This window comes from Bubalus bubalis, chromosome 14, assembly GCF_019923935.1.
Source record: "Bubalus bubalis isolate 160015118507 breed Murrah chromosome 14, NDDB_SH_1, whole genome shotgun sequence".
NCBI classification, from domain to species: Eukaryota; Metazoa; Chordata; class Mammalia; order Artiodactyla; family Bovidae; genus Bubalus; species Bubalus bubalis.
Window position 1 is genome coordinate 3954039 of NC_059170.1, and position 15303 is coordinate 3969341.

Sequence of the window (15303 nt, forward strand, 5' to 3'; positions counted from 1 at the left end):
TCTTTGAAGGGATCTTATAAATTTTCAAAATGGAAGAATAAAGAGTGAATAATCTGACCCAAAGAGAATTGACTAGGCACACTTTCATTTGAAATTTTGAAATGGTGGAATTTAAAAAAACCCACTCAAACACACCATGGAGAACCCATGAAACAACCCAACTGATGTCGACTTTTATTTCTAAGTACGGTTTCTACCTAGATTTCCCATAGGAAATGAAAACGTTACCTTAAACACCCAAGGATGACTGATCCCGTTCAGGGATTGTTTCAGGAGCAGTTGAGGGGGATAAAAGCTGTGCTTTGCGTCCAGGAAATTGAGAATTCTCAAAGAGATAAGATAGATGCCTGAGGGAGCCTGCACCTGGCCGGGGTGTGAACTGCTTTATGGGGAGTGCCTCAGTCTTCACCAGAAGCAGTTCACTCATAGTTTCTGGGATCTGAGTATTTTCCTTCTAGGAAAAATTTTGGAGAAATTTGTTTAGGGCTCCAAAAATTTTGTTTTTTTTTTTAGTATAGATGCATGACGGCACGCTTCCTATGTGGCTCAGTGGTAAAGAATCTGCCTGCTGGGCAGGAGACGCAGGTTCCATCCCTGGTTCGGGAAGATCCTCTGGAGGAGGAAATGGCAGCCCACTCCAGTGTTCTTGCCTGGGAAATCCCATGGACAGAGGAGCCTGGCTGGCTGCAGTCCACGGGGTCACAAAGACTCGGACACGACGAGCGACTAAACAGCAACAGCAGGAGGGCGTGAAAGTATTTTGCGTTAGTTTATTTAAGTAGATTTTCATAGTTGGTGGTCTTAAAAGTTGCCAGTCTCTGGGAAAAGGTGGGATTTAGAGTTGGTATAGAAATGTTTTATTATTGCTAAACTGCTTATATTTAGGGTGTTCTGCTACCTAAAGAAAGAAACCCCAACATAATCTTTGCAAAGGCAGGTGGCATGGGCTTTCCATGGGGGTAACCAGAAGACCCCTCTGCAAGACATGTTTTTGTGGTTCATGTATATTAAATCCTCCCTTAATAACATTCTGACTATAACATTTAAAACGCTCAGTAGCCGACAGAAGCTCCACCAGACAGGGTGCGGTGGGTCTCCGTCGAGCTCAGGAGGAGGGTCTGGGGACCCCATGCGTCAGCCGTCCAGGCTCCACACCTTCTTTGCTTCTTTTCATATTGCAATTGCTTTTCCCGTGAATGATTTTTTTTCTGCCCTCCCCTGCAGACCCCCTTTCTCAGCCCCTGCTTTAGCTTCCTTCAGCTCTTGAAAAGATCCTAAGGAGAACTGGCAGATGGCTCCAGCGTTAAAAGCTTGTCTTCCTTTGTGGGTCTCCTTCTGTGGCCCGTGGTTTCTATTGTCATGCCAATCCAACGGGAGGGGAGAACGGAGCAGAGTTCTGAGTGTCAGCCCAGACCCTGGCTCCACAGTTTGTTTCGAAAGCCCCAGAAAAGAAGGCACTGAAGAAAACCGCCAGCTTGGAAAGCCAAAGCACAGTGGGGGGAGGTGTGGGGGAGGGGTGGGGGTATAGTTATTTGATACACTTTGGGGGAAGGGCCAAGGTAAGAAGCTAAAATTGGAGGATTTCAGAGAGAGGAAGAGAAAGAAGCCTTTTTTGACCTTACCATTCAATCTCTTAATATGTTCTGGAGTAAGGGTTTTTACCAAGTTCAAAAGCAAAGGGCAACAGATACATGCATGTGTATCCATGCAGGACTATTTTCTGTTTTTATCACATGGCATCTTAAAATGTACTTTTCAATACTATTTTTGGAATTCAAGAAAGTTTGGAAACCAAAACATCAAGTCCTTGATCATGAGATTGTAAGCCATAATATTTACCTACGTTCTGCATCATTTGCTGGCTTATAATAGCAACACTGTATTAATACTAATATAGTTAAATAATTGGGGAAGGAACGTGAAAGTGTTGGTCGCTCAGTCGTGTCTGACTCCTTGCGACCCCACGGACTGTACCCACCAGGCTCCCCTGTCCATGGAATTCTTCAGGCAAGAATACTGCAGTGGGTTGCCATTCCCTTCTCCAGGGGATCTTCCCGATCCAGGGATTGAACCTGTGTCTCCTGCATTGCAGGCTGATTCTTTACCCTCTGAACCACTGGGGAAGCCCAAATAATTGGATAGGGGAGTGGTGATAATTTCTAACTAGCAAAATAGTTGCAAAAATTATGTGGAAAACTCCTGTTTGCCCTCACCTAGGTTTATCAGTTTTTAACCTCTTAGCCTCACCTTTTCTTGGAGAATTAAGTTGCAGACATTCCCTTTTAACCCCTTCATGCCGGTGCTGCTGTTTAGTCACAAAGTCATGTTCAGCTCTTTTCAGCCCCATGGACTGTAGCCACAGACTGGTTTTCCAGGCAGGAATACTGGGGTGGGTGGCTGTTTCCTTTTCCAGGTAACCCCTAAATGTGTGTGTCTGTGTTAGTCATTAAGTTGTGTCTGACTGTTTGCGATCTCATGGACTGTAGCCCAGCAGGCTCCTCCGTCCGTGAATTCTCCAGGCAAGAATACTGGAGTGGGTTGCCATGCCTGCTCCCGGGGATCTTCCTGACCCAGGGATCAAACCCGGGTCTGCTACAATGCAGGCAGATTGTGTTTAATTCCCAGTAGGATGTTTCTCTTAAATAACACAGTATAATTACAAAATCAGTAAATTTATCATGAATATATTACTGTCAATTTCCTCTATACTTCTCGCTCAGAATTTGCCATTTGTTCTTTAAATGTTTTTTAATAGTATTTTTTTTTTCCTAGTCCAAAAAGCAGTACAGGTTTGCCAGTTGCATTTGACTGCTTCCTTAATCTCCTCTAACTTGGCAGAGTGCCCCAGATTTCTTTGTCGTGACATTGACATTTCTGAAAAGGACAGGCCAGTTTCAGCCCAGTTACTTTGTAGTCTGTCCGTCAATTTGTGTTTGTCCCAAAATTAGATTCAAGATATTGCAGAGTTAGTATCATTATAAGAATGTCAATGGCACAGATTCTGGGATGTTGCCAAAGTTTTAGAGGCATTATGTTAGTCAAATTGAAAGAGTTCTAAACTTGGAAGGAAAAAGTTGAGTTTAAACAATTGAACTTAAAACCCTGGAAATCAGGAACTTAGCACTGGGAGGAAAAATGGATAGTTTTTTTTTTAATTGCTGCTTCCAAGGGTTTAGATCATCTTATTTCAGTCACGATGTGTCTAAAGCAGCGCAGCAGTAGATCAATGTTTAATGTAATTGTCATGGTTTAATAAGAAGTATTTGAAGCACTTTAATAGTAAAATTAACCTACGTGTAGAAATGACGTTTTATTCATTCTTCAAGAGTATTTGAGACTCCAGCACTTTCAGAGTTTGTGATGGGTTTCTGTATTGCAGAGATAAACATGAGAGATTGGGACTTCACGGAATTAACAGTGCAGCAAGGTATCCAGACAGGTAATTTAGGATGATTATAAAATGTAACTCGTAATTACACTGTAGCGGCACAAGCATTATGGCCCTTCTAAGCAACCACTGCATTTCTGGTCCTGAGCACAGTGCCCGGTGGTGGAAGAAGTTAGTGCTTCTGAGTTTGTGTGCCGCCCCTCTGCCGTGGCGGCAGATCCCGTAAGCCGTCAGTGAACTGGGGATAGTAATGGTGCCTGCTTAGAGTGCTGCCGTGAGCGTAACTCGCGCATGAGAGGAGTTGAGCGCTGGGCTGGGGTTGGCCTGTGCCCGGGGGAGGCAGCACTAGCGGTATTGCGGCCGGGCTTCCTTAAATAAGGCGGACGACTAAACGGAGGTGTGAGCTGGAAGTGAGGGGAGGCGTGGGAGTGCATCAGGCAGGGGCTGCTGGTGTCTTCGCAGAAGAGGTGACCGGCATCCTGAGTCCTAGAGGACAAAAGAAGGCCGGGCTGGCTTTGTGATTTGCAGTGCCGAATGCAGAATGAACACAAGGGGCAAGGGGCCCCCCGTTCAAAAATCGTTCAGAACTTCAAGATGGCACAGCAGAGCGTTAAACCAAGTCACGGCCGCTTCCGAGGGCACCCCCCTGTGCTGTTAACGTGGATCACGTGCCCGGGAAGTGGCCTGGTGAAGAGTTCTCTGGGGGACTTCCCTGGTGATCCAGAGGTTAAGAAACCTGCCTTCTCACGCAGGGGACTGGGGTTCAGTCCCTGGTCAGGGAGCTACGTTCCCACACGCTGCAGGTCAGCTGAGCGTGCGCCACAGCCAGCAGGCCGGCGCCGTGCAGCGTGTGCTCAGCAAGTGCAGAAGCTCGTAAGCCTCCACAAAGACCCGGCACAGCTGGGAGAAAGGAAAGAGAGTCCCCCAAAGGTACAGACGGTGATGGTTAGAAGCGTGGGGGACAGAATTCCATGTTCTGGCTCCATCTTGTTCCTCCCAATCCAGCCGTGTTTCCTGGGCCGCTCCTTCCCGGGAAAATAGAAGAAAAGACCATATAGGCCAGTGAAGACCTGAGACTCCGGGCAAGTTCATTTTGTGATCCAGGAATCTGTCATCACGGCATGCAGCAGGGAGATGGTGGCATTGGTGGCATTGGAACTGTTAGAAAAATGCTGTCCAAAGTGGGAAGCAGGAGAGGAAAAAACAAAGAAAGGTCTTCGACTATAAACCAGCCAGGCGCTGGGTAAGGTCTGCTCTGTACTTTTTAAAACAGCCTCACGGAGGTGGGTTTTGCAGATGGACGTCCGAGGCTCAGAGAAGGACAGCGTCGTGTCTGAGATGGTGGGGCAGTTACAGGATAGAGCTGTGGCGGGAGCCTGATGTAACACCTTCGTCTGTGAGTCTGGTCACCGCTGGGCCCTGAGCTGAGGCTCAGACTTTCCCGTGGAGTCTCTTAGTAATTGCCACAGTGCTCAGTTTCAGCACATAGTTTACAAACGCGCTTTTAAAATTGAAGTCTAGGTCGATTTACAGCGTTGAGTTGCGCTGTGTTCGTTTCTGGGGCACATCAGTGGTTCAGTTATATATTGAGTTGGCCAAAACGTTCGTGTGCATTTTCCTGTGAGCTCTTTTTGGCCAACCCCACACATATATATGATGGTGGTTTAGTCACTAAGTCGTGTCCCATTCTCGTGACCCCCATGGTTCCTCGCTAGATTCCTCTGTCTGTGGGATTTTCCAGGCAAGAATACTGGAGTGATTTCCTTCTCCAGGGGATCTTCCCAACCCAGGGATTGAACCCACATCTCTTGCACCTCCTGCATTGCAGGCAGATTCTTTACTTCTGAGCCAACTGGGAAGCCTTTTCAGATTATTTTCCGTTACAATTTATTACAGGATATTGAATATACAATATGACAAAACACATTTCTGAGTCCAAAGAAGTCGATCCAGCCTCCTCATTCTGAGGCAGACAAACTGTTGAAAGCCGTATAGGAAGGATGCTTTTAAATAAGTAATCATCCCCTTTCCTCCTACTTGAAATCCACATTTAAACCTGATCAGAGACTTAAGAGAGGTTCTCTGACCTTTATGCGTTTTATGACTTTAATGGTAGAGCTGTCTTTCCAAATTAATAGCATTCAGTGGCCCTGGAAACACCAAAGCCGAAGAAGAGAGGGTCTTAAAGTCGTAGCAGACTCAGCAAAACTTTGTTTTGTTACTTGAAAGATCTGGCTTGGGCCAAGAAATAATAATTGGTAAAGGAATTATTTTTCTTTATCTTTGACTTTCCCCAAACCCAAACTTTATTTCTGAAGTGGGGAACCTGCCTTGCTTATCACAGGTGGGGTGTGGGTAACTGGTTTCAAATTTTCACCAGATGAATTCCAGGGGTCTTCATGCCAGGAATGTTTTCCCAGCCTAACTTGTGATCAAGGGCTAAATGAAGCAAGTGGATAATTAGCCTTGAAAGAAAGTGCAAACAGAAGCACAATTAAACAATTGCTGGTGCTTCTTTCCTGCTGGGGACATCTGGGCACAGGGTGAACTGTAAGTCATAAGTCAAAGGTCTGTGCAAAATGGAGGGAGTCTGTCTTTTCAGCTTTTGAGGACAGAGGTGGTGTGAAAAACGGAACTGGTATCTTCACCCTTCCGTTCTTTCCAGAATGTTCCTCCCTGCTGCTCTGTGCACCCTTTACCAGTTACAGAGCAACCTCAAGGATCTCACTTCCATTTGAGAGTGATACATTTTTAAAGATTTAATTCAGAATCCACTTTACCCCATTGTTTAGGACTGCAGTGAATATGACTAAAATTGAGGTATAAAGACACACGTGTTCCCTTTAGGACCTTGTATTGCAGTGGAGTTCGTCAGGAGATCGGATGGGGCAGGGAACATGGGTTCACGAGTGGCTGTTGTTTAGCTAATAGTTAATTAGCTAAACGGAAACTCTGTATTCTTAAACACAGGCACCATTTATGTTTTCAAAGTATGAACTCTATCCAGACATGGGATGACACTAAAAAAGGCTTCATACTTTTTTCGAGAAGAGAATTACAGTGATGGTCTTTTAAAACTTTTTTATTAAAAATCATTGTAAACTTTATTTTTGAAGTTGACCTATAGTTGATTCCAGCGTTGTGCCAGCCTCTGCGGCACAGCAGAGCGACTCGGTTATATACATACAGACGCTTCTTTCTTCTGTGTTCTTTCTGCTATGGCTTCTCACAGGACATTGAATGCAGTTCCCTAAAAGTCTGATTTTCCTGAAGTATAGTTGATATACAGTGTTATGTTCATTTCTGGTGTACAGCATGGTGATTCACTGGTACATATATATATTCTTTCGCACTGTGGTTTATTACAGCTCATTGAATCTAGTTCCTGTGCTATACACTAGGACCTTATCCATTTTATTCGTAAATAGCTTGCATCTGCTCAGTGATGGTCATTGGATATTCCTGCTGCAAGACTGCTGCAAAGGTTTTTACTGAGGCTCTCAAATACAGCTCAGTAAGCAAAGCATTGCCCAGGCTTCTCTCATCAAGATTCAGAGCATTAGCTTTTACAAGTCTTAACTTAAAATAGGTCTTGCCAAACACTTTCCCATACATTTTCTGACAGATACGAAGTTTGTTATTTCAGACTCATAAGGTTCCTTTTATTCTTTCAAACTACTCAAAATTCACTTTATTACAAACCACTGGTGAACTGATCTACTGTTTAACCAAAATAAAAAAGCAACCCCGGAAAAAAATCTCCCATGCAAATTGCACTGTTATCTTTCCCAACAGGTATTTACCCCCTGCCGGGGGTGTTGGTCTAGTCCATCATTATTGGGCACCAGAAGCAGGGGAGGACCATTTATATATTTATTTTAAAAGCCTCTGTTGAGTATAAACTTGTTAAATTTAAACTCCAGCCTTTCTTTTTAAAGTTCCCGCTAATTTAAACAAAAGCCCCAGGAAGTGGCCCGTGGAATTTATAATAATACTCTTCCACCGTTTGCCTGTTTTCACATAACAGTCTTTTCTTCGGCTTTGGGCAACGCAAGACAACCCGATTGGAAGACGAAAATATCAACTTTAAACCTGTGAACTCTGCCGGGTCTGCAGAGGCGTTTTCGTGTCAAGCCCAGGAAATGTACACATGCTGTAGAATTTACAACTCATCACTGTCACAATCAGATTAGAGTGCGAGTTAAAGAGTTATACATTAACCAGGGTTAGTGCATGGAGCTTGCTGCCAGAGACCTACAAAGGCAATTAATGTCCTGCGTGCACAATGAAAAATAGAAGCATAGCTGGAGGTGTTCGGGGGTCAGAAAATTGACCCACACATACTAGTGCCCTGGAATTTACTTTTTTTTTTTGCAGGCGGTTCTGCAGTTTGACTGAATTGTCATTTGCTTGTTTCGACTCATGGAAAACATCTGGTTTCTCTCTGCAGTGTAGACAAACTGCCCTTATTCTGAAGCTCTCATCCATGAAAAGCATGGTTTGGGCTCAATAGGTTTGCTTATGAAAGGCTTGGGGGTCCATCGCTGCAGAAATAAACAGATCTAGTAATTGGAAGTTTGTTCCCCATTATAAACTCTGACTCAAGAGACGGCTTGGGTGAAGTGGCCGAAGCTGAACGGGGTACATTTATTTTATAGAAAGCATTTCATGATTTAGGATGTGGCTGGCAGGCAATCTGCCACTTAACCTTTGAAAAATCTCTTACCCACTTTCTGTAGAGTTTCTGCAAAGATGGTGAAAATCCCAGAGCCAAGAGGTTGGAGGTTGAGTGTGACAGAATCTGAAAGAGAAGGGAGGTCTGGGGGGCAAGGTGGGGAGTTCTGTGTCTTCAGTCCCTAGACCAGATCTTCTCCTCCGTTTGTAAAGGTGTGAGTGCACGTTTTCACTCCTGTGCAGGACCAGCTGTGTAATTTGTGGTGCAGAATGAAAATCCAGGGTCCCTTGTTTAAAAGTATTAAGAATTATGGTATGAAAAGAGTAGACTATTCACCCAAGGGTAAGGGGATCCATGTGAATACACAGGGCTGGGCTCTGTCTCTAGAAGCTTTAGGAGTCTCTGGCGTAGATGGAAAAAAAAAAAAAGGAACAGAAAATCGGACCCCTTGGGAAGTAGGTCTGCTGACTTCCCAGTGGGGTGTTGAGAGAATTTTCTTGCAGTCCAATAAGGGACTGTAGGGAGAGTGCCTCTGTCTCTCTCTTTCTCTCAGAACAATTTATTTATTTTTGGCTGTGCGGGGTCTTGGTTGCTGCACCAGGGCGTGCTCTAGTTGCGGGGTGCGGGGGCTGCTCCTCACTGTGGTGCGCAGGTCGCGTTGCCGTGGCTGCTCTTGTTGCAGAGCACCAGCTCTAGGGCGTGTGGGCTTCCGTGGTTGCAGCCCATGGGCTCAGGAGTTGTGGCTCCCGGCTCTAGAGCACAGGCTTAGTCGTGGTGGTGCATGGGCTTAGTTGCTCCAGGCCTTGGAGGATCTTCCCAGACCAGGGATGGAACCCGTGTCCCCTGCATTGGCAGGCAGACTCTTCACCACCGAGCCACTGGGGAAGCCTCGGGATCTCGTCTCTCTTGAGGTCTAGGTCATCGTCACTGTCACTGTGCCATTTTTCAGGCCTTGTTTTCCTTTGTCAGGAAGATGGGGAGCTCTGCGAGAGCGTGAGCGTTTCTGCTCTTCCTTTTTTGCAGGAACGCTGGTGGAACGCTCAGAACAGTGGTTCAGGCATGGTTAGACATCATGTGCTTTGGACCCTTTCCACAGTTCTGAGATTCTTCTCTTTTGGGGAGTTAATCCCAGCCACTGCGTGCCTGGGTCTTCACCACTGACTCTGGTCCTGTTTCTGTCCTGCCACAGCGGTGGTTTCTTTACCACTCAAGGCCTTCTTAGAGAGGGCGTGTCATTTGGACGTTGGATGTGGGCAGCAAAACCCCCAGTGATGGAATCGAAGTATGGATCTCTGCTTCCCCTTCTCTTTCCTTCCAGCCGCTTTCCCTCCTTTCCTTCTTCTGGTTTTGCCTTTTCTCGTCAGAATGAGCAGGTACATGTGTGTTCTGCACACAGATGTGAGCCAGACATTCTTGTTTTTTTAATTTGGAGGATATTGGCTCCCCAGTGTTGTGTTGGTTTCTGAGGTGCAGCGGCGTGAACCAGCTGTGAGTGTACACACGTCCCCTCCCTCTCGGACCCCCTCCTCCCCTTGCCCACCGTCCCACCACTCTAGGCCATCACAGAGCACCCAGCCCAGCTCCCTGTGCTGTGCGGCGGCTCCCGCTAGCTGCCCTTTTAACGCTCGTGAACCACGCAGTTTTCATCACCCCAGAATGGCAGCGTGACCTGAGATGTCCAGACTTACAGTCCGGCCTGTGTATTGGCTCAGTGGAGCGGGTGAGACCGAGGGTCCCCCTGTGTGGAACCTGAAAAGCTGAGGCTCCTCCCACCGAATACTAACATGCTAATGAGGGGCTGTGACTGAGACTCCCCAGGGACCTTGAGGCGGGGGTGCCCCTACCCCCCGCCCTCCTCCCGACATGGAGCCGGGTACAGTAGGAGGGTTTGTCGGAGGGATCGGCCTGCTGGGGTTGGTCAGAAACTGCTCTGCAAGCGCAGTGGATTAAAGGGGTTTTTGTTGAGGCAGAGCAGATGGACAGAGAGGCAGAGTTCAAATTAACTGACCGTAAATCAGAACCCTGCCGTTGAAGGGGAAAGTCTGGGCCTGGTCACTTAGAGGTTGGAGCTAATTTAATTTATTATATATTTTTTCTTATTGGAAGAGCCCCTCATGTTAACTCTTAAAAAAAGAAAAATCATCATGAAGCATTTAGAAAGTACATATGCCAAAGAAAAGGATAAATCTCTTCTGTCCCTAGATTAACCTTTTTAGGATAATCCCCCTGATTTTGTCCTCTGTCTTGCTCACATACCCACGCACATCCAGATGCAGTTATTGTTTAATAAGAATTATAACAGTGTTCTTCTTAGGGTTGGCCGTTCGGAGAAAACGTGTGAGTAGGTCTTGAAGATCAGAACACAGGCTCAGGGATGGTTTGGGTCAGGCCACCAGCATAAATTCCAGTGAGAACACCAAGGACAGTGTGTAAATTTATGTTTGGGAAAGTTGGGGTGGACTCAGGCGAAGGAAAAGCTTACGGGCACCGGGGGTTGGGGGCAGGGGGATGCGCTGAATTTACCATCTTCCCTCCAGGAAGATCCTTGATAAGCTGCTCAGAAACAGCAGTGTGTCTGTTGTGCGGTTTTTCCCTGTTGCCCCCCTGGTGGGGCCAGAAGCATTGTTCAGGCAGGAAGAGAATTCTCTGCTTCGCACCCCCTGTTCATTCATGCATTTCTAATGAGCTGACTCTTAGGATTAGCGCGGGTTCCCTCTGCAAAGACAGCAGCATCACCGTCACCGATGCTTAACGAGTGGGTTCCAAGGGTGCCCCGGCTCAGGCTGTCGGCTTGAGTTCTGGTTTATGGAAGCGAGGCTCTATGGGAGTCTCCCTTTCCGGGGGAGGGAGGGTCCAGCTGGGACTGGCTAGCCATCTCGAGAGCCCTCTGCATCGTGTCTAGACGTCATTCGTGTTTGAGAGCTGCCCTTTTAGCACCAGGTCTCCTCACTGTTACCATGACAAAATTTAATTAAGGACAAACATTAGTTAAAGATCAAACCCCGTGGAACTCTGAGAAAGAATTGTTTCAGTTGAAGTCTTCGGAATGCTTTGAAGCATCTCAGCAGTGATGAATTACTGGAAAGACCTGTGGCATTAAATGATGTGAAAAGTGTCAGATAAAATAATCTGAGCTGCGTGCACAAGTTCCTGGTGGGTGAGTGTTGGGTGTATGTCAGATGAAGGAGTCCACAGTGGGGGACAGCAGATTCAGGACCCCTGGACTTACTAAATGGGGCCAACAGGAGGTGCCAGAAGCATGAAGATTTTGGTGGTGGTGCTCCCTCGTGTGGGGATCCCGTCCATCACGAGGGTAAAGACCCGCGTCCTCCGCAGGCTTGTTCACAGGGTGCTGGGCCGCCTGGCCGCCCACAGACCTTCATCTCTGTGCTCCACGCGGTACTTCTGGTCTTGCTGAAGGAGTTCCAGCTTGCGGCCACATGCATACGTGTGCTGCTCTCTTTGTCATGTCATGCCTTTTTCCCGATGCTGGTAGCCAGAATCATCTGGTCAGGTCTGACCTCATCTCTTCTGTAAAGTGCTTGCTGACACCTCCCCAAGCCCCACTCCATTCACTTATTATGTGTCTCTTGCCGTCTCCGCTCCACGGGTGCAAGTCCACGGAGCCCACCCTTGGATCCCCTGGCCTCCAGCAGGCGTTCCACTGAAGGGGCTTGAACGTGGGGTGAGTCGTCACGTGCCTTCGGGGTGCCAGCCACCGTTCTCCGTCCTCCTTCAGAGGGGGCGGTGTCCTTCCTTCCGGCTTCCTTTCTGCACTCACCTGTCTCCTGTCCTTCCACACAATGTTTTGTACTCACAGCATCTGTCCTGCTGTCTCTCTCACAGCTCATGGGTTTGCAGACTGCAGCTGGCAGGCCAAATTCAGCCCACCACCTTGGCCCGGGATCCAGGAATGGTCTTTACGTTGTCCAGCATAAACGCACAAAAGACTATTGGCCTTTGGGGAGAACAGTTGTTGGGAGATTTGAGTTGTTTATTGGCTGCAGAACCTAAACTGTGTACTGTCCTGCACTCCCCAGGACGCCTCTGTTGACTCCTGCACGGGACTGTGGGCTCTTTTAGGATGAGGGACTGTCTTCTTTGAATTCCTAGACCATGGCACTTTAGTAAATGTTTTTTGAGTTGAATTGAATTTCCTGTTTTTTCTTCCTTCCTCTGAAGTCAGGTGGGGTGCGCCTCTTGGTGCTGACCTGTTCTGTGAGACTGGGGGCAGATGGGGCCTCTCTGAGCCCACTTCCCTTGTCTGAAAGCTAGAGATTATATCTTTTCTGATGGCCATTGAGAGGAGGAAGTTAAGCCATTAGGATGTCAATGTGTATACAGCGCTTAGCATGGAATCCATGTTTAATGTTATTATTTATCTAGATAAGCATGCAGCCAGAGTTGTGTGGTCTGATTATAATCATGTAAGCCGTTGGCTGTTGTTGAGTCGCTAAGTCATGTCTGAGTCTGTGACACTGTGGACTGTAGCCCGCCAGGTTCCTCAGTGTGAGATTTCCCAGGCAAGAGCACTGGAGCGGGCGGCCTTCTCCTCCCCCACACACAAAGCATGTCGTTGTGTGCGTCCCTCAGCTGTGTCCGACTCTTTGGGACCATGGACTGTAGCCCACCAGGCTCCTCTGTCCATGGGATTCTCCAGCCAAGAATACTGGAGGGGGTCATTCCCTTCTCTAAGGGACCTTCCTGACCCAGCGATGGAAGCAGGGTCTCCTGCATCGCAGGCGGATTCTTTACTGTCTGAGCTACCAGAGAAGGCCATATGAACCATACTGCATAGCAGTTGCAAATTTTAAAAAGTCATTTTGGGTTAGCTGCTTTCTTTTTGGTGGTGCTGAGAATTCAGTGTTGGTCTTTTGACCGTGGATCTGCCTTTGGATTTTCTTCCCCATTTCTGTGTGTGTATGTGGCTAAATGAATCTTTTATAGTGCTGATTCGGAAGAGCCTCTAAAGTGCCATTAGGACAGAAGATCTGACTTGAGGCCTGTGAGTCCTTCCAGGGCTCTCAGAAGTGGGGATCAGGTTTTGAATTGGTCTCTGCAGCAGATGAACCTTTTTTCAGAGAGGCAGGAGATGCTGTAGCTGCTGGGTTTGGGGGGCACATCCTTTAGGGTGTGCAGGCTGGCGGACGCTCTGTAGAGACACAAGGACTTGAAATGAATTCAGACGTGATATATCAGGGGCATGTTTCCTTGCAGGGACGGTAAAGGTGAAGAGCTCCAGCATCCAGGTGGGAGACCTTATCATCGTGGAGAAGGTGAGAGCGGAGTCTCGCGGCTTGTGACGGCTGCGGCGTGGGTGCGCGTGCGCGGGGCGTGGTCACGCCCACTTCACGAATCCTGCCGTGCGATTCCTGGATCTGTGGCCATAAGCTTTCTGGGCTCTACCCAGCACCTTTGCCTGGGAGAAACATGAAGCACACACACAAAATACTGTTTCAAGGTTTCTGTGCTGCTTAGCCAGAAATCCCGCTTGCAAACATGAAGAGTATAAGCTCTGATTTCCTGTTTGATGTATTCTTTGGGCGTCTTTTTGTTTTTAACTCAGCATAAAGTTTTTTCCTAGAGGCCCGCTGCCCGTATCAGCACATAAAAACATTTGTCATTTGCCTGTTGAACAATTTCAGGTTGTGTATTTTTGACTTGAATGTTGTGCTTTTCTGTCATTTTATGGGGAGTAGGGGTTAAGTGAAACAGAACGGTAAGAAGGCCACAAATGCATTTTTAAAAAGAGCACTGTTATGTTACTCCAGCCGAGGCTCGTAGCTCCCGGTACTGTGTCCGCTGGGAGGTGCTGGATGCGGGGGTGGCCCCGGAGAGTCTTGGAATCATACTTGATTAGGAAAGGACTGCATCTCAGCTTCTTTCTGTAGGAAGTGAACTCTGCTCTTTTAAAAGGATTAAATCTAAGAACTCACAGTTGATTTGAGGTAAAGCAAAGCTCTCCTGAGTGGCAGCTGCGAAGACCCTCGCAGACCTCTTTCTGCTGTGGCACACTTTCCTGTTCACAATTACACGAGGGCTGCTGTTGGAGACCCTCTTTTTTTTTTGAGCGTGGCTTTTTTTCGCGTCTTCCTACTTGACTTCCTTATTTAAATCCCACTCAAAGCCAAACATCAAGCCGAAAAACTGGTCGAAGCAGAAAGATGAGGCTAGCCTACGTCTGTCTGTAGTTTCGGCAGACAGCCTAGACGAAAGCCAGCTCGGGGAGCAGGCTTTGGGCCCCCCCGCCCCGGGTCTGCAGGCTGCAGTTGCAGGAGGTAGTGGTTGGGTTTGCCAGAAAATGGGAAGCTCTCTTTTCGAGATAAGATTTCAATAGGGGATTAGCAGCGTAACAGCAGCAGCCCAAGATTTTTCAGATTCAAAAACAGGATAAATCCCCAGCTCTGTCTCCGACAAAGGCAGACACTTAAAAGAGGCTGTGGGTTTTGGTTGCCCCCTCCACTCCCCACCGAGTGGGCAGGGGGTAGGGGGGTACGAATCCCCACACAGGGGCACTCACGGTAACAGTCTCTCTGTTCATAACACAGAACCAGCGGGTCCCTGCCGACATGATCTTCCTGAGGACATCAGAAAAAAACGGTAAGCATCTGGGATCAATTTTGGAAAGAGCCATTAACCTTTCAGTGGTGATTTGGCAAAATAATCATTTGAAAATGTAACAGAAGGGGATGATCATTTTGGAGCCATGGAGGCAGACCAAAAATGTTTCTTTTCATAGAGCAGTCTTTAAACAGCGGGGGCGGGGGCCGGGGGGCTTGGTGCGTGCCGGTCAGCAGCTTCTGATCACGACAGCGACAGTGGGACCTCTGCTGAGTCACCGCTGGGGGGTCACGTGCGGTGGCTGGGCACCCCCCCCCCCCCCCACGCTGGGCTGCGTTCAGCTCAACCTCTGGAGTTGGTGGGATGAGGAAGTGTGTCTAACACACAAAAGCCAACAGCAACCGACTCTTCTGGGAAGATACTGGGAGGAGTGTCACGAGGTGGGGCAGAGAGAAGCCGGGCAGGGGAGAGCGGGGTGGCCTTCCCCCAAACCTCGGCTCTCGAGCGGTGGGGCCACGGTCGCCCCGCCCATGCGTTTATTGTCTGTTTGCAGCCTGTTTGCCTGAGCGACCCCCTCCAGTCTCCTCCAAGACCCGACATGTGTCGCACTTACCGTTGTCTCCCCGTGTCCTGGGGCTTTGGTTCCAGGACCTGCCCGCCCCCCAACTGTGGAACCAAA

At 47.9% G+C, this 15303-nt stretch overlaps 1 protein-coding gene across 10 annotated transcripts in view; it reads left to right on the plus strand.

Moving 5' to 3' along the window:
* ATP9A (ATPase phospholipid transporting 9A (putative)) overlaps positions 1-15303 on the plus strand; it is a 127825-nt gene that overhangs the window by 38734 nt on the left and 73788 nt on the right. For 8 of the 10 annotated variants that reach the window (XM_044927512.2, XM_044927517.2, XM_044927513.2 and 5 more), the window contains 3 exons: positions 3380-3439; positions 13281-13339; positions 14612-14663. In XM_044927512.2, coding sequence (XP_044783447.1) covers positions 3380-3439; positions 13281-13339; positions 14612-14663 — 171 coding nt within the window. The remainder of the gene's footprint in view (positions 1-3379; positions 3440-13280; positions 13340-14611; positions 14664-15303) is intronic. The other 2 variants (XM_025263277.3, XM_044927518.2) reach the window with 1 other exon arrangement.